Source organism: Nicotiana sylvestris, chromosome 4 (genome assembly GCF_000393655.2).
Source record: "Nicotiana sylvestris chromosome 4, ASM39365v2, whole genome shotgun sequence".
Classification (NCBI taxonomy): domain Eukaryota; kingdom Viridiplantae; phylum Streptophyta; class Magnoliopsida; order Solanales; family Solanaceae; genus Nicotiana; species Nicotiana sylvestris.
In genome coordinates, this window is record NC_091060.1 from 139,036,387 (window position 1) to 139,055,659 (window position 19,273).

At 39.6% G+C, this 19,273-nt stretch overlaps 1 protein-coding gene across 1 annotated transcript; it reads right to left on the minus strand.

Annotated features, from left to right (window-relative positions):
- Positions 1-11,898: 11,898 nt before the first annotated feature.
- LOC104242077 (oligopeptide transporter 2-like) lies at positions 11,899-16,116 on the minus strand. Its single transcript, XM_009797056.2, has 6 exons — positions 15,516-16,116; positions 14,580-14,677; positions 13,875-14,438; positions 13,178-13,430; positions 12,916-13,098; positions 11,899-12,618 (listed from the first exon to the last, which is right to left on the minus strand). The coding sequence occupies exons 1-6, from the start codon at positions 16,020-16,022 to the stop codon at positions 12,010-12,012; spliced, it is 2,214 nt and encodes a 737-aa protein (XP_009795358.1). The 5' UTR covers positions 16,023-16,116; the 3' UTR covers positions 11,899-12,009.
- Positions 16,117-19,273: the final 3,157 nt, after the last annotated feature.

Here is a 19,273-nt window from a genome sequence, read left to right on the forward strand (position 1 = left end):
TTACTTAGCAGTTAGCACCCTATCCTAGTGTAATTTTTTTTTAATTTAGTTTGTTTGAAATAGTCATGATAAATAAAGAAAAATCTCTTATTAGTTTCATTTAGTAATTAAATAAATTATAAAAGAAGAAACATACTAATGAAAATAAAGCTTAAAGTTAGACGTGTTTGATCCATTATTTAGTTCAAATTGGCCCGCTCGTTTTGACTCAAGCAAATATTGGACAAGTAATAGATCAATTCATTTATTAATTCAATTCATATTAACTATGCGTAAATATAGCTCCATGTATCCACTTATTTGACACTGCTATTGTATAGATCAAAATTTGCACTAGAATATTTAAGATAAGGTGACACTAAAGAAAGAGTCTTCGAGCCGTCGATTAGTCAAGGTGGAGCAGGAAGCAGCAAGACTTATAGCCGAAGAGTCGACGAGAGCCATGGTCGAGATGTCGATAATGGTCGAAGTCGAGCATCGCTGATGAAATTGTCACAGCTGGTTTTCAAAATAGGATATATATATAAGAGAATATTCTAGTGTATATTCTCTATACTTGTACTATTAGGGTTTATTAGGAAAATGTCTCGTATAAATAGGAAAAAGGGGCAATGATATGAGGCAGGTGATATTCATTTTGTAAGAATAGACTTTGAAAAAACGATTCTCTCTTTCTCTCTCTTACTAAGATACAAACACTATCTTTTCATTAAGATTCTTGTTTATATAATTACATACTTTTCCATCATATCCGAGAATAATTCGAACATTTAAGGATTTGTCTGTCACTCATCATTGTAAGGTAGAACAACCATCTAGTTCATCGTTTATTGAGTGAATCATTCCTCTTATTTACTTAAATGTCATTTATTGTTATTCATTGTTACTAAATGCTACATTATTGCTCATACTTTTTGGAATAGTTATTGCATGCTGTTATCACTTTCCTACCAGATCGATACGATGCTAATCACGCTTTCAGAAGTCACATCTAGAAATATTATTATTAACTAGGTTTAACCCATTATCACATAAATTTAATTATTTGAACCAAGAGTTATATTTTTTGGTCAAATAACTTGGCGCCATCTACTGGGATTTCTTAGTTAAGCCTTTAGTTTCTTCTAGATCTACAACCAACACGGGTCACTAACGAAAAAAAGAAGAAGCAGAAACCAGATCTCCTTTCTTTGTGTGCACAAATTCCAACATGGCAGGTAACCGAGAAGAGATGACGAGAATAATAAGTGACCTCCAACCAACCTCATGAAGTCATCAAAAAAAGCTATAAAATGACAGACGAAGGCGCAATGCCCAGTGCCTCCCTTAGGCGAGATAGGTCCCTGGACCCTAACTACAGCATCACAAAATTTCTTGGTAAGGGAGCCTCTACATATGTAACGGAGGAGATGCCCCCAGCTATAAAAAAAAAAGCTCCTCTAAGTGTGGCTAACTGACACACTAACTAGTATCCTCAACAAGCCTGCCCGGGACACGACCACAGAAAATGCAAGGGCTTGCACTATTCAACCAGCAGATGAGCAGTGCAACTGACTCCCTCCTCCTCCAATGACAGGTATTACTCACAATGTCATTAATAGTGTAGGTGATAACGCCCCCGCAACCATTTTGAAAAGGATAGAGGAAATGAAGAATGAGAACAAGGCACTCTGAGATCAAATGAAAGAACACTAGGAAAGGGTCGATAAAATACTAGGCGTCCCCAAGCTGTTGCCGAAGAGGTATACCGGTTCGCCGAACAGCCGTACAGTGATGACGCAGTCCCACATGCTATACCAAAAAGGTTTAAAATTTCTCCCTACCTTAGGATATATGATGGCACAACCGACCTCAAAGATCATGTGACTTATTACGTCCCCACTGTAAAAGGCAACAACCTCGCCAAGGAACAGGTGTCTTCCATTTTGCTAAAAAAGCTCGGAGAAACCCTCACTGGAGGAGCATTAACCTGGTATTCGCAGCTACCAGTATGTTGCATTGAAACCTTTGAGAAATGGCCGACAAGTTCGTAACGACCCACACCGGAGCCAAAAACGCCGAGGTAAAAGTGAACGACATATTTGCCATCAAAAAATCTCGGGGAGAGGGATTGAGGGACTTCCTCGCCCAGTTCAACTGAGTAAGCATGACTTTACAAAACGTGTCTGCAGGGATGGCGATCGCAGCCTTTCAGAACGGGTTGAGCAGGGATGGTTCAAGAGCAACGAAGAAACTGTTACATTGATTGATGAAGTATCCCCCAACCACTTGGGACAAAATCTATAATGCTTATTGTGCAGAAGTCCGTGCAGATGAGGATGACCTCAACGGGTCAACCTACCGGCTAGCCTCAGTACAAACGGAGTCAAGAAAGGATCGAAGAGACAACGCCAAAAGAGATCACCCAATCCTACAACCTAACAGGGCACAACACCAACCATATATCAGAACGGCCGCTGACCCCTCTCCTCGCTACAAAGAAGGTCCATCCAGACCAAAGACGGTAACTCATAGGAATGACAAAGGTATGCCCCCTATTGTTTGCTCCCAATTTTTGTGTGTCACCTGCAGAAATAGTCTACGCCCTGGAGAAGCTCGAACTAAAAGTGAAGTGGCCGCCAAAGATGAGATCAGACCCTAATACCAGAAAGTCCGACGACCTCTATGAGTTCCACCAGGAACGAGGGCACAAAATGGAAGACTGCATCGCCCTAAGGTAGGAGGTCGTGAATATGCTATGACAAGGACATCTTAAAGAGCTGCTAAGCGATAAGGGAAGAACCAATTTCGCTATAGGGTGCGAACATCAAGGGCCACCCAAACCGCCCTCACCAGCCTGTACCATCAACATGATCATCGGAGATGATGCCTCTATCAACAACGTGAAGTTTACCACTACACATAAACTCAAGCGATCCATCACCTACGAACGGTATGATGAACTCGAAGAAAGTATTATCTTCGACATGCCTGATGCCGACGGCTTGGTATTTCCTCATCATGAAGCTCTCGTTATTACTTTGTGAATTTTGGATACTGATGTTAAATGTATTATGATTGATGACAAAAGTGGCGCGTGCATTATTCATCCCCGAGTACTTACCCAAATGAAATTCGAGGATAAGATAGTGCCACACTGCATCACGCTAACTAGTTTTAACAATGCAGTTGAGCGGACATCCGGGGAAATTACTCTCCCCGTTTTGGCCAGCGGTGTAACTCTAGAAACAACATTCCATATCATGGACCAAGACACCGCGTACAATGAAATAGTGGGACGATTGTAGATACACCTCATGAAGGCCATCCCCTCTAGCTTATACCAAGTCATCGAATTCCAAACTCCATGAGGGATATTCAACATACGAGGAGAGAAACGTACACCCCAGGAATGCTACAGCATTGCTTTAGACAACACGACCTCCCAACAAAGGAAGAACAAAGAAAAAGAGGCATAACAATGAGCAAGGTCGAGCTCGGGGCATGACGAGGTCGCGAAAGGCATCAAAGATCCCAACATAGTTGAAGCCGCAGGATCGATCATAGAAGACCTCGACCCCATTCAATTAGACTCCAACAACCAAAGCAAAAGGCCTATTTCAGTAGCAATAAATTCCTTCAATTCTTAAAAGCTAACGCAGATTTGTTTGTTTTCAGCCATGCAGATATGTCGGGCATTAATGACGTAGGTCAAGCGTAAATTCAACTTTGTAATCAATGATGCAATGCACGAGAAATTGGAAAAACTATTAGAAAATGGTACCATTAGGGAATCAAAGTATCCCAAATGGGTTGCCAACGTGGTAATGGTTAAAAAGACGAATTAGAAATGGCGTATGTGTGTAGACTTCATAGACTTGAACAAATCATGCCCGAAGGATTCGTTCTAGCTACCTCACATCGACCATCTCATTGATGCAACGACCGGACATGAGTTGCTAAGTTTCTTGGATGCTTACTCAGGGTATAAATCACATCCTCATGGAAGAGGAAGATTAGGAAAAAAAACCGCATCACCTACCAAGGAACGTACTGCTACAGGGTCATGCCCTTTGGACTAAAGAACGTGGGGGCGACCTATCAAAGGTTGGTGACGAGAATGTTCAAGGATCAGCTCAGCAAGACAATGGAAGTATATATAGTCGACATGCTGGTAAAGTCGAAAAGATGAGAATATCACATCGATCATTTTTAAGAAACTTTCGACATACTCAGACGATATGGAATGAAACTGAAACTGGAGAAGTGTGCATTTGGCGTAGCCTCAGGAAAATTTCTAGGGTTTCTCATACCACAGAGAGTGATCGAGGTCAACCCTGACCAAATTAAAGCCATAGAAGGGATACCCGAACTCTTGACCACCAAAAAACACGTCCAAAGAATGACTGGCCACATCGCCGCCCTATCAAGGTTCATCTGGCGGTCGTCGAATAGATGCCATAAATTCTTTGGCGTACTCAAGAAATATAACGGCTTCCAATGGACTTCGGAATGCATCTAGGCTCTGAGGGAACTAAAGTTATACTTGTCCTTGTCGCTCTCGCTTTCAAAACTAGAGCCACGGGAGTGTCTCCTTGTTTATCTAGCTGTATTCGAGGTAGCTATGAGCGTAGTCCTAATTTGAGAAAACAAAGGTATGCAATCTCCCATCTATTACATTAGCAAAACACTAGTCGATGCCGAGATGAGGTACCCACACCTCGAGAAACTGGCTTTGGCCTTAGTCGCAGTTTCACGGAAGCTTAGACCATATTTTCAGGGGCACCCCATATCGATCATCACAACTTTACCCCTAATAAGCATTTTGCATAAACCCGAGTTGTCCGGGAGGCTGGCCAAACGGGCCATCGAGCTCAGCGAGCACGATATCACATACCAGCTGTGAACGGCGATAAAGTCACAAGTGCTCGCTGACTTTGTCGCCAACTTTAGTGCAAAAATAATGCCTGAAGTAGAAAGGGAATCCCTCTAAACTCCCCCAAACACAAGACCTCTGGGTCCTATACACCTACGGCGCATCCAACGCGTCGGGTTCCGGACTCGTACTCGTACTCGAAGTCCCAATAGGCGAAGTAATTCGCTAGTCCATAAGGTTCACGGACATGACTAACAACGAGGCCGAGTATGAGGCAGTCATTGCAGATTTGAGATTAGCGCTCAAGTATGGGGGAAAACGATTAAAACTATGTTGTGATTCCCAGCTCATAGTCAACCAAGTTACATGGACTTTCCAAATCAAGGAACAAAGATTGCAAGAATAACAGACCGAAATCTACAAGTTGTTGCCCGAGTTCGACTAATGTCAGCTCGACCAGATTCCGCGAGCACAGAACGCCGAGGCAGATGGCCTCACCAAACCATCCACAGCTACCAAAAGCATCATAACATGAGACAAAAATGTGGTCCATCTTTTCAAGTCCTCGCTAGACCAAGTCAAGGTAAGAACCATTAACTTAACTTGGGACTGGCACAATCGTATTATCACATACTTGTAGGACAACACATTCACAAGCGATTAAAAAGAGGCCAGGAAACTGAGAATGCAAGCAGCCAGATACAGTATCCTCTACAACGACCTGTACAAGAGAACCTATGGAGGCCCTTTAGCAAAATGCCTTGGACCAAGCCAAACTCGGCGCGTCCTTGAGGAGATCCATGAAGGCCATTGCAGGGCTCATTCTGGCAACTGAGTGCTGGTCAGATGCCTTATACGGGCGGAATATTATTGGCCTACCATGAAAGGAGGCTGCAGACTTCGTAAAAATGTGCGAGCAATGCCCTAGGTACGCCCCAGTGATTCACCAAGAGGGCAAACACCTACACTTGGTCACCTCACCTTGGCCGTTCTTCAAATGGAGAATGGACATCGTAGGCCCCCTCCCGGCAGAACGAGGTAATGTACAATTCCTTTTAGTTTTAACTGGCTATTTCTCTAAATGGGTGGAAGTAGGAGCATTCACCCAAATATGGGAACAGGAAATAGTCACTATTATATGTAGAAATATCATATGTCGATTTGTCTTTCCTGAAGAAATCAGCTGCGACAACGGACCCCAATTCACGAGAAAGAAAACCGCCGAATTTTTTGAGAAATGGCATATCAAAAAAATACTTTCAACCTCGTACCACCATGTGGTAAACATGCAAACAGATTCCTCCAACAAATCAATACTAAACATCATGAAAAAGAAGCTCGAGGACACCAAGAACTGTGGCCGGTAGTCCTACCAGAAGTATTGTAGGCATACCGGACAACTCTGAAAACGAGCATAGGAGAGACGCCCTACTCTTTGGTCTACAGGGCTGAGGCGGTAATACCAGTTGAGGTCAGAGAGACAAGTCTAAGGAATCCCAGGAAAGTGGTACAAGCAACAACGAGGACCGAAGGCAGGAACACGATAAAGTCGACGAATGAAGAGATATGGATTATATAAGAATGATCGCCCAAAAACAACAAGCAGAACACTATTATAATGAGAAAGCAAAGGTCAGGCCACTCAAAGTCAGGGACTACGTACTAAAATCTAAAACCCAAGCAAGCAAAGATCCCAGGGAAGGTAAGCTAGGAATAAATTGGGACGGTCCGTACAAAATCACAACAAAAGTGAATAAAGGATCATTTCAGCTAGAAACAATGGAAGGAAAGCTACTACCAAACAACTGAAATATCAGCCACCTCAAATACTTCAACTTCTAAAGGAAAGAGTGTCCCCTAAGTCGTACTCTTTTTTCCCTTACTTGAGTTTTGTCCTAGTTGAGTTTTCTCAAGGAGGGTTTTAACGAGGCGACGAAGGGAACACTATAAGTCGAAGTACGCGAAGGCTAAGCCCCGGTTACTATTTCACTGCTCAACCTCTCACTACTCTCCAGATTGACCAATGAAATGACTAGATAGACCGAGACTGGGACTGGAACACTAGCCAACACCCAGAATCTGTAAATTTCTCCAAGTATGGAACAAATGCAACAATGTCAAGGCAATAAACTTTACACTTACCAACACATTTCTCTCAAATTTAGGTTATGTTCGACCTCGCTCGAATTAACACCTACCGGCCCTCAGTCATAATTAAACTCAGGTTATGTTTGACCTTGCTCGAACTAACACCTACTGGCCCTCGGCCACAACTGAGTTCAGGTTATGTTCAACCTCGCTCGAACTAACATCTACCGGCCCTCATCCATAACTAAACTCAGGTTATATTTAACCTCGCTCGAACTAATACCTATTGGCCCTCGACCACAAGTGAGTTCAGGTTATGTTCGACCTTGCTCGAACTAGCATCTGCCGGACTTTGGCCATAACTAAACTCAGGTTATGCTTGACCTTGATCGAACTAACATCTGCTGGACCTCGGCCATAAGTAAACTTAGGTTATGTTCGACATCACTCAAACTAATACCTACCGGTCCTCGGCCACAACTGAGTTTAGGTTATGTTCGACCTCGCTCGAACTAACATCTGCCGACCCTCGGCCACAACTAAGTTCAAATATGTTCGACCTCAATCGAACTAACATCTATCGGCCCTCGGCCACGACTAAGTTCAAATATGTTCAACCTCGCTCGAACAAGAAACAAAAGCAAAAACATGCAAGTATAGAAAAACTAACCATAGAAAAAAAATAGATGAAAAAACAATCTTGGCATTCCATTTCATACTTAAACATTTTTTACAAAGGCTCGTGAAGACGCCAGCAAAAATACACAAGCTTACAACAAAAAAGAGGAGAAAAACTACTGGTCGCCACCATCAGGATCTTCTACACCTCCACTACCCTGACCACCGATGCCTGGGCCGTATCGATACTTTTCTTCATCATCACCATCGCCCTCAGGGTATGCAGCATCACACCAGGCATTCTCTTCAAGCTGGTCCATGCCCCCGTCCCCCTCGTCATCACCAGCCTCAGGCGTGGTAAGACCATATCCACAAGTGACATGAGCCTCGCGGGCCTTAACACGAACATTATCAAGGGCGACCGTAAAAATGGACCCCACCTTGTACAAATCTCGAAACATGTCCAACTGAGCTTCAGCATGAATCCATTCCTCGTAAATATCTCGAGGAATGTTTGGGAAATTTGAAGTACGAGTGGAAGATTACTGCACAAGTAGTTGAGCCTTTTCAGCCTCTAAGGCGGCCACCTGGTCCTGGAGAAGGGAGTTGTCTTTTTCTATCTCTCCTCTCATCATCTCCAATCTATCTTCTTTTGCCTTCGCCGTAGATTGATCAATCTCCCACTCGGCCCGGAGAGTCTTATTCGCCAACTCTAACATCTTCGATGTTCTCCGAGCCTCCAAACGGGAAAACTCCGCCTTCTCAAGCTCGCTCTGATTTTCGGCGACTTTGCCATGAAGGACCTTCATCTGTAGCGGGCACTCCTCCAATTGCCTGTGCAACTCAACCACTTATGTTTGAAGGTCGCCACATTGGGCCTTTACGGCTCTGCTGAGTTCGAGCTCTTCTTCCCTACTTCTCAATGTCCCCTCAAAGACACTACACTTCTCGATGACTCTCATCAGCTCGTCATCCTTGTCCTTCAATTCATCACGAAGGGCCTGCAAATTTCCGCCCTCACCAAACTGCCTGCGAAACTTCCGGTACTTGTCGCGGTACTCGAAATATTTACGTTTCAACCTCTCAAATATTTCCTTACACTTCTTCTCCCTTCAGGCTCTTTCAATCTCCAAAATCATGGCCTGCAGTCATAAAAGGAAAAAGAAGGAAAGCACCTCGACAAGGTAACATCCTCCAGCTCTTTGAGGGTTTCACCCTCTATGTCAGAGCAAAGAGGGCCGAGGACAAGGACTACGTTCTCCGTATTATTCAACAGAACACGATCCATGGGGATCGCAATGGTCCTCGTAGACCCCTCCAGCCTCACCTCGAGTTGGGTAAACCCTTCCTCTATCATCCTTAGGTCAGCAACATCAATGTCTAAACCCGTCTTATAGCCTTCTTCGGCAGCGCCTTTGCCTTTCCTATTGGCCGACAAAGAAGTATCATCAGCTGGCTGCGAAGTCGACGGTCCCTCATACCGCAAAGTGTCAGAAGCCTTAGTGGACAGCCTTTAGGCTTCCGTCATTGCAGAAGGGAGGGACACACCCTCGTCGGCCTCCACCAACCTCGGAATCTCAGATGTCGGCTCGACATCGACTTCAATGACAATAGTCGCCATCTCACGAAGTGTAAAATTACCCATCACCGAGCCAATGGCCCACGTAACCCCGTCGCCAACGTCCATCGATCTCTTCTTAAGGGGCATCAGGTCCCCATCACCTGGCAACAACTCCTTTTTCTTATCTATGAGACGGTACAAGGGAGAAGCCGAATGTTTCGTGGCTGAAGTCTCCGCAAATAAAGAAGGAATTGATGTTGAAGTATCAGCGGGCGGAACAGAGGAGTGAGCAGAATCAGTCGTGATCACAGAAGGGGTTAAGTCGGGCAAATATCGTAGAAGCGGCAGAATTCCTCCGCCAACGGGAGGAGAGGAAGAGTGTAGCCGATGTGAAAGGGATATGTGTAGAATGCGCAATACCCAGGATGGTGGTTCTGCACCGCATCCCACACGACAGGGATCAACTCGACGTGATCAGAAAGGTCATATTTCGCCTTGAGCTCTAACAAATCACCCTCCTTCATCGCGGACTTAAAGGTCCAGGGTTCGGCTTCAGGCATTTTTGAGAAATCAGACCTGACATCGGGGTTACGAGGAACTATCTCTTCCACAGTTGGGAAGCTTCCGTCCTTTACAGCAGTGGGAACGTTCCCCGCATGTAGAGGAAGAAGAATCGCCAGAGGGACCGGGTCACTTCCCTCGCTGGGCCCAGAGGGTATGTTAGACATATTTTCAACGAAAGAGAGGAAGGTATCAAACAACGAAGAATTAAAAACGATAAGGATCGTTGGAACAGAAGGAAAAGATGCACAAGAATGGAAGAGGAAGAAGAAGATACAAGGTTTCGGTGCAAGAATTTCGTAAATATTGAAATTATACCCTCACACCCTTATTTATAGGAACTCAAGCATCATAACCAAGAAATTGATTCATCATTACCTGACACCATAACCGAAGCGGCAGATTCAAGCAAAAGACACACGCAAAACGAAGCAACACATTGGCAAAATGCGTCATAATTACGCATGATGTCATAATGTCACCTTGATTCATGGACAACATGACTTTAGAATTTGCGTCTCATTAAGGGCCACGTTTCCAACTCGCCCCAATCATTACGGCCCGGTCAACTCGTCCAAATGTTTCAACCGCAAAGAAAGGAATCCTCTCATCAAGTCCGCCTGAGGCCGGTCTCAATAAGCGAAGGGACTAACTGTATGGGTCAAAATCTGCCCTAGAATATTTAAGCTAAGGTGACACTAAAGAAAGAGTCCTTGAGTCGTCGATTAATTGAGGTGGAGCAGGAAGTAGCAAGACCTACAACCGAAGATTCGACGAGAGCCATGGTCGAGGTGTCGATAATGGTCGAAGTCGAGCATCCCTGATGAAGTAGTAACATATGGTTATCAAAATACGATATGTAAGAGAATATTCTAGTGGATATTCTCTGTATTTGTACTATTAGGGTTTATAGGAAAATATCTCATATAAATAGGAAAAAAAAAGGGCAATGATATGAAACATGTTATATTCATTTTGTAAGAACAAACATTGAAAAAAGATTCTCTCTTACTAAGATATAAACACTACCTTTTCATCAAGATTCTTGTCTATATTATTCCATATTTTTCCATCATATCCAAGAATAATTCGAACATTCAAGGATTTGTCTTTGACTCATCATTATGAGGTGGAACAACCATCTAGTTCATCCTTTATTGGGTGAATCACTCCTCCTATTTACTTAAATTTCATTTATTGTCATTTATTGTTATTAAATGCTACATTATTTCTCATACTTTTTGGAATAGTTATTGTATGTTGTTATCACTTTCCTACCAAATCTATTCGACGCTAATCGTGCTTTCAGAAGTTACATCTAAAAATATTATTATTAACTAGGTTTAACTCATTATCACATAAATTTAATTATTTGAACCAAGAGTTATATTTTTTTGTCAAACAACTATATGTATATGTGAATCATTTATATCCAATTATTTCAATTTAGGCACTTTTCATTCTAGTACTATGCAAATTAGGGAGCTTTATAAAGCGCTAAATGGAACTTATTTTCTCTTGTTTCTGTATTTGACTAGTTTTTTAAACTTTCGTTATCACTATTCAAATTTCAATGACTAGTTTCTTTTCATAGACGTGAATCGATTAAGCCTGCAGACATGAGAGACAAGTCCAACAAGAGAAAATGGCTTCTTATCCTAGTGTTTTATAGATTATTATATTAACTTACATGCAAACTAGTAGTATGTGTAACTAACAAAATGAAATTGCTTTATTAAATGCAGTTGATGACTGTTTTACGTATAAATAAGGGTCATGTTGTGCAAGTGTAAGTACCATGCGACTTATATTTGGAACTTTTATTAAGCTAGTTTTGGACGTAGATTTGGTTGAAACTTAAAAAAAAAAATTGAAGTTGTGTTAAAAAATAATTTTATGTGTGGACATATATTTTATTTAAAAAAAAAAGTTGAAGTTTTGTTAGTGGAAGAAAAAAATTTATCCAAAAACTTTTGGGAACTTGAAAATTCTTGTCAAAACATTTTCAAAAACTAATCATATTTTATGAACAAACAATGTTTTCAGAAATTCTTTGAAAAAAAATAGTCAAGAATCTACGGCCAAATGGGAGATAACACAGCCAAGTAATTTGAAATAAAGTTTAAGATCCGAAAAGGGAAAAAATTACGCACACAAAGAGAAAGATTAACAGCTCTAATTGCGATAAAAGAGTGCAAGATATTGATAACGGAATACTACTATTTAGAATGATAATATTTACAAAAATATCAGCTAAACACTTTTTAAAAAAAAATGACATTTCAGTATGGAGCCTAACAATAAAAAAAAAACGAAACTAATAAAATCAGGTCAAAGGACATCCATCAACAAAAATACCCTTGGCAGTAGGACAAGTAGCCAAATCACAATACTCTCCTCCAGTTCCCCACCAAGAAAAGTTAACATTCTCAAGACTAAGGCAGAAAAACAGAACCACTCCCATTAAAGCCACTCCTGCATCTAATGCTGCTGATAGCACATAATTATACCTCTGCCACCACTTCTTTCTATATCTGAAAATCACAAAATTGAACAATATTCCAAAGAAAATCCAGCTGTTGAAGTTCAATGTTGTTGCTGGTGGCATAGCTGCTGTTGCCCCTAAAAGTACTGGAATATTAATCAATTTAATCCAACTCTGACTTGGGAATGTTTTGTGTAACAACCACACTAAAATTGGTGCCACTGCCCCTCCAACAAAGAACCAATTTAAGGCAATGTAATCTCCCCAAAATATTCTCTTTGGTCCAACTAATCCCCAGATAACCGATGCATCAAAAAATACTCTATCGCTATTACAGGTCCATGGACTATTTGGAGGAAGCAAGTCAGGTTGGCATATGTGTTTAATGCTATTAAGTAGCCACCACGCCACGCCCATATTGATCGTACCACCAAGTATGGTTCCAATTAGCTGGTTTAAGAAATAATACAAGTTTAGTCAGTCTCTTGAAGTAGTACCAAGAAATTTGACTCCTTACTTGTCAAATATTAAATATATACCGTCACATCTCTCTATAACAGCATCCTTATATAATAGTCATTCACTATAAAAGTTGGTTTTCCTTGGAACCGATCATTATGTTATATTATATTATATGTCCTCTATACCAACACTTCACTATAGCACCAAAAAATATCGGAATAGACAAGACTGTTATAGAGATGTTTGACTATACTGGTGAAAGGAAAAAAACAAGAAAGTTCATACCTGAACAATGAACATTGATCTTGGAGGAACCTTCATATAATGACCAAGCTTAAAATCTTGGAGAAATGAAACAGCTTGACTCATACTCATATAGCCATATGTCTTGAAGCAGACATTGGCTATTGGATATCCTGGAATTATCATACCGATAATGTATTCTGTGATCACGTTTAGTCCTGGAGACTGTCATCAGAAGCAAAATTAATAAGTGCATCAACAAAAGGAAATAAACATAATTTCAACTTTGTAATATAAGACTAACCATGTTTGTGGTGGCTGTTATGATGCTAATTGGTAGGGTAAATATCAATGCAAGAAAGGCAGCAAGAAGAAGCCCCCACCACGAAAGCTGAACTTGATCTTTCATGAAAATACACAGAACAAGCGATAACGCCAATGAAAGTGCAAGGGTTATGTGAAACCACCAGCTCGGGATGTCCTTATATTTCATCATAAGCCTTGTGTGAATATCAGGCTTTCCTTGGAACGTGGCTCGGAATCTCTGATATATTTCCCTGTTCAATGAGTACTTATCAGTACACTTTTCTTAATTAGCAGTTCAATCATGAGTTAAGCCAATAGGAGTCACATCTAAGTTGAATAATACTTGTCCTTGTGGGGGTGGGGGTAGGGGTAAGGCGGAGTCTCTATCTTCCTCAGTGTGTTTGTGTACGAGTTTCTTTTTTCAGGTAATGTATAAGTCCTACTCTAGTTGGTTAAATAATTACGAAAATATTAACTATGCATAGGAAATTATCTGAAAATAGCTAAGTGTTCCTACAACATCAACAAGAGTTACAGCTTCCGTTATTTCCATATGTGCCAATTTCTACATCTAGATTCAGTGCTTGCTGTTGGAATCACAGCGTCTAGTCTAGATCCATTACAACGAATAAGTGTGATTAAAAGTGTGGAGTAAAGAGGAGGAGGAAGGAAAAAGATAAGTAACGAGCACTTACTTTCCATTGAATAGAGCAACTTGAGTGAGAGTAGCCACAACAGCTGCGAAATTCAGGCCATAAGTAACAGCAAAGAACATACTGAGATGTATATGTCCATGTTTCGCGTATGATACCTTGTCTAACTCAAACTTATCATTAACAATAGCTGTGATATTATATACCTGCCCCTGGGCATTGAATAAATCTGCGGAGAATAGAGGGAAATTCTTGGCATTGTAAAGGTTCAACCCCCAATAGGAAAATGGAATTAGTATATAGACTATTGCAACATAGCCAACTATGACATTGACAATGGAAAAGAAAGGATAAACTAAAGGGCTACTAAGGTATGATGCTATAGTAGCCCAATCAAAAGTGAAGGAAAAAATTCCAAGGCCATGCATTCCTGAACCAATTTGCTGTGCTAATACTGATTTAGGAAATGCCAAGCAAAGTAATGATAAGCTTGACAATGTTGGGAAGAGAAAACCAGGAACAATGTACCATATAAAACTGCAAGCTAATACAACTAAGAAAAATTTTCCTCTTGAGGATTTCCCTTCTTCTTTCTCATGTAGAGCTCTGTAAAATTCAAGAGAAATTATACTTGTTAGAATATATATATAATAATGCAAGCAAATTCAAGAAGCACCAGACGACGAGCGACTTGTGATAATAGGCTATTCAGGGGAAAATTAAGGTTGAATTTTTTGAGAAAATGACCTGAAAAGAGAAACTTGAACAAGACTACTTGGCCACCACATTTCTGCAGGGTCTACTACATACTTCCTCATAATTCCTGCCCAGCCATATCCCAGAACCTGATACACAAACATTATATATATTAGCATCGATAAATTAGACGTGTCTACAAACAACAAAATCCCTACCCTCTAAAAGATGCTTAGGCAAGTCAGGCTTATGTAAACTTGGGGGGAGAATGTTTGGATGGACTAGTATTATGAAAGAGGACTTCATTGTCTATCCCTTATTACAATTTAGAGCAATTGCACTCATACTTTTCAAAATCGGAAATATCCAATTCATCTCTTGTTTTTATGGAGGTTAGATTTTTATGTTCCCCTCCTGCATGTATTCTCTTTTTGAATTTTAATATACAAGGTAGCCGCCACATCAAGGCGGATTAAATAAAAAGAAATTAAGGTATGAAAGAGGACTAATTAACAAAAATAGGAGTATGAAAGAGTTGAAAAGCAATTGACCATTAAGTTCAAAGATTTTCCCACAAATGTAGGAGTAACTAATTCAGGCTTAGCAACTAATTTCATCGATTTAGTTTGTCATCGCGTGAAGAGCCATGTTATCTTGTTATTTTTTACTAATTACGATCATGTTTTATTTCCTCATCAAATATATAATTTTGTGACATTCTATTCTCGTGCAATTATCTTGTTTAAAATTTGATGGTTTCTTCCGCCCGAGGCAAAAAAATACTACTAGCTATGTGATTTATTCTTAAACATTGATAGACAAAGTTACTCAAACAGTTGGAACAGTCAAGGTGCCCAAGCTAATTGGGACACCACGGTCATAATTTTTTTATTTTTATTTTTATAGTTTTTAGAATTTTGGTACATGCGGCTACTTAAAAGTTGATTTAACAAGAAGAGATTATAATAAATAAAAATCCACAATTACCTGGGTGGCGATCACTAGAATCCAGCCAGCCAAAAAGGAGATGTTCCTAAAATAAAAGGCTTTAGTAATATCCACAATTCCAACAGCATAAGCAGGTCCATTCCCAAACGCCGAGCCAGCATTCGCAAAAATAGAAATCAAAACATGTTCTTTCATATTAAACGGCCCTGGATTCAACGTGAATTCACACGATCTGATCTTAAATTTCCTCGTCGGTAACACCCTAGCCATAATCCGACCAAGTGGTAATGTCGCCACCTGAACAGTAATCATAGTTATGACCAATGGTTCTGCTCTATAACTGAAGAAAGTGTTCAGAAACGAGAGAAGAGCACAAGACAAAAGTCCTAAGAACCACATGCGAAAAGTCCAAACAGGAAGTGAAGGATCATCGTCGTTTGATACTGTCAAACGAACTTGTTCGATTGGTGATTCTTCGTCATTTTCTTCAGGTACAACGTTTTCGGGATCTTTTTGTTGTATTTTTTCTTGCATGGTCACAGCCATGGAAGAAAGAGAAAAGGGGTTGAATTTCTAGGGTTTAGTTTTGATTAGCTGCCTTCGATTTTGGTCGTAGCAGCTAATCTGCGGGGGAATAGGCGGAGACTGAAGGCGTTTATATAGTAGTTAATGTAGAAGATAAAGAGTTGTACATGCATGAGGAATCTACATTGAATCCAATTGGGATTTACTGAATTTTTCTCTTTTAATAAATGTCAATTTTATTCCTATATAAATTCGGTGCAAAGATTTTCGAGTAAATTACGTACTCTAGTGGCAAGATAATATAGGAGAAGGAAAAGAAAGTGAATTACCAAATTCTAAAATGAATGGGATTGGTTAGAAACAAGAAACAAAACCAAAAAGGAAAAAAAATTAAAGAAACAAGATAAAAAAGAATAAGGAAAATTTATCTTAATCAGACATGTCTAAATTGAAAAGAATTTCTAATAAAATAACTAGCCAAATTTATTGCCTTTGGTAGATAATAATTGCAAGAAATAGATTATGGATCCCGACCCTCCCCGCTTAGAGTAACAAAGAATAACATTAAGCAACTTATCGTCTTTCTTGGATTTCTAACTTTCTAAAAATACTATATACCTTATACTCCCTCCGTTCACGTTTACTTGTCCAGTATTCTAAAAATAAATTTTTACTTTTATTTATCACTTTTAGCATATCAAGAGAAAGACAATTTTTTTTTCTATTATACCCACAGTATTAATTACCCATTTGAAATCATTTTCTCAAATTCATTAAAAATATGAATTAATAAATATGGATAGCATGGTATATTATACACTTCATTATTATCTTTTAAGGGGTGTGTAAAGTTCATAGGACAAGTAAAAGTAAACGGAGGGTGTATAATGGACAACTTACCCAAAGAAGAGTTCATCTAACTAAGCTAATTTAAGATTACAGAACAATAAATGAGTAAACTAAACAAAATGAGAAAATCCTATATAATAAAATATTATTACTTATAAATTTTTTTAAAACTTTTTTAAGTAACCTACATGTTTAAAGTGCAAGATTAATGTCATTACTAAATATATATACATTTTATTAAGAAATTTGTAACCATTTCTCATTTAAGTGTCTTCAAAATACATAAATGCTAATTCTTTTTTTTTTTCCACGTGTGAATAAAAATTTAGGAAACTTTCAGAAATGACTACCTTTTAAGGAGCTTTTAATAATTCGTAGCTATATTTTATGTATTTACGTTTCGTAGCTAGTTTTGGATAATTTATTGTATTTGAGCGTATTTGAATACATTGTCAAGTTGTATTTTTTTCCGCGTGTATTTGAATGCAATGTTCAGTTGTATCCAACCTTATTTGATGTGGCAAGGTTGAACATTGAATGTATTTACACTAAAAAAATTGACAAAATGAAGAATACAGTCAAATCCGGCCAAATCTTCGATGAAAATACAAAACACTATATTTAAAAAAGAAGAGCACAATCAAATCCAATCGGATCTCCGGCAAAATACAAAAATATCACTGTATTTACACTAAAAAAATGTAGAATACGTTCAAATCCTTTTAACTGTATTTAACTAAAAAAATAAAGAATATAGTCAAATCTACGACGAGAATACAAAATACACTATATTTAAAAATGGAGAACACAATCAAATCCCGTCAAATCTCCGGCGAAAATCCAAAATACACTTTAGATCTTTGACGAAATTACAAAATACACTGTATTTATACAACGATTTTCCAACGTGAAAGGCAGTAGAGAAGAAAGAGGCTGCTTCTTTTTTCGGCGTGAAAAGCAGTAGCGGAGGAATAAGTCTTAGGTCAGACGAATATACTCAGATGTGAGATACAAAGAAGGAGAAGAAGTCATGGATTCCAGCATCTACTTTAGATCTAGATTCGATGACGCCTCCGATCTTCCTCCTCAATTATTTTCGTTGTTGATAATGGATTGATCTCAACTTCGTGATTTTAGATCTGGATCTAACGGTGGGTGGTGACGGTGTTTAAGGATGATTTGCGGCGAATGGGGTATATGGCGGAGGGTGGTGATGTATGGGAAAGAAAGAAAAATGTGGTTGTTGTGAGAATGAAGGAGTCGACTGTGTAGTGCTGAGTAATGAGCCAGCTGGCAAGTTAGTTAGGACAATTGGCAGAGTTAGTGCTAGCATAAGTTAGTTGATGTTCTTAGAGTTAGTTGTCAATAATTAGTGGTCTTAGCTTAATTAAGTAGAGGTTAGTTGTGTCTATAAATACAGGGTTGTATATGTTATTGTATATACACAACAAAAATACACATAAAGTTTCCTACTTCATTTCTCTCTCCTTCTTCTTCTTCTCCCTTACACGATACTGTTACATTTCTCCATTAAGAGAGTTTATGACCTAGCTCAATTGAAGCTCAAATCACAAGGTATTAGAGCAGGCATGGCTAGAAGTACACGAACAGTGCAATTTTATTGTCAATTCTAGCAATTGATCTTCCTCTTAAGCTCAACAATGGGAGATGATAAGATCGATCATACTCATCCACTATTTCTTCATCCTTCTGACATGGCGAGTTCAGTTTTGATTCCAATTCAACTCACAGGATCTGAAAACTATGGATTGTGGCAGAGAACGATGCGAATTGCAGTTCTAGCTAAACGAAAATTAGGGTTCGCGATTGGTACTTGTCAAAAGGATTCCTTTAAGAAGGAACTACATGAGGAATGAATGACATGCAATGTGATTGTCCTCCCCTAGATCATGAATACAGTATCGCAGAACCTAGTTAATGAAATTGCTTATGCATCTGATGCTCATTTAGTTTGGAAGGACTTAAAAGAGAGGTATGATAAGGTTAATCGTGTAAGTATATTCCAATCGCATAGAGAAATTGCAAAAATCTCACAAGGAACAAATTTTATGGACACCTAGTTTACAAAACTGAAAGAGTTATGGTTAGAGTATAATGCCTTGGTGCCTTCACCTGGATGTGACTGTGTGAAATCAAGGGATTATATTGTGCATCTTCATCAGCGTAGGTTGCTTCAATTTTTGAGTGGTCTCAATGAATTAGATGATCAAGCAAGGAGACAAATCATAATGAAGACAACAGAACCAACACTGAATCAGGCTTATGCTCTAATTATTGAAGATGAGAGTCGGAGGTCAAGCCCATATCCAACCTTAGCTTTTAAAGCAGATGCAAGTATTATGCAGGCTGGTCGAGGGACAATTCCTAGAGGAGAGCCAATTTCCATGCAAGCTGGTAGAGGA

Excerpts from the sequence above, each read along its gene's own strand:
- LOC104242077 (XM_009797056.2), bottom strand. The coding sequence starts at position 16,022 with ATGGCTGTGACCATGCAAGAAAAAATACAACAAAAAGATCCCGAAAAC. Across the intron at positions 14,678-15,515 it reads TTCTAGTGATCGCCACCCAG|GTTCTGGGATATGGCTGGGC; the intron begins GTAATTGTGGAT and ends TTTGTGTATCAG. Across the intron at positions 12,619-12,915 it reads GATCAATGTTCATTGTTCAG|CTAATTGGAACCATACTTGG; the intron begins GTATGAACTTTC and ends TTCTTAAACCAG.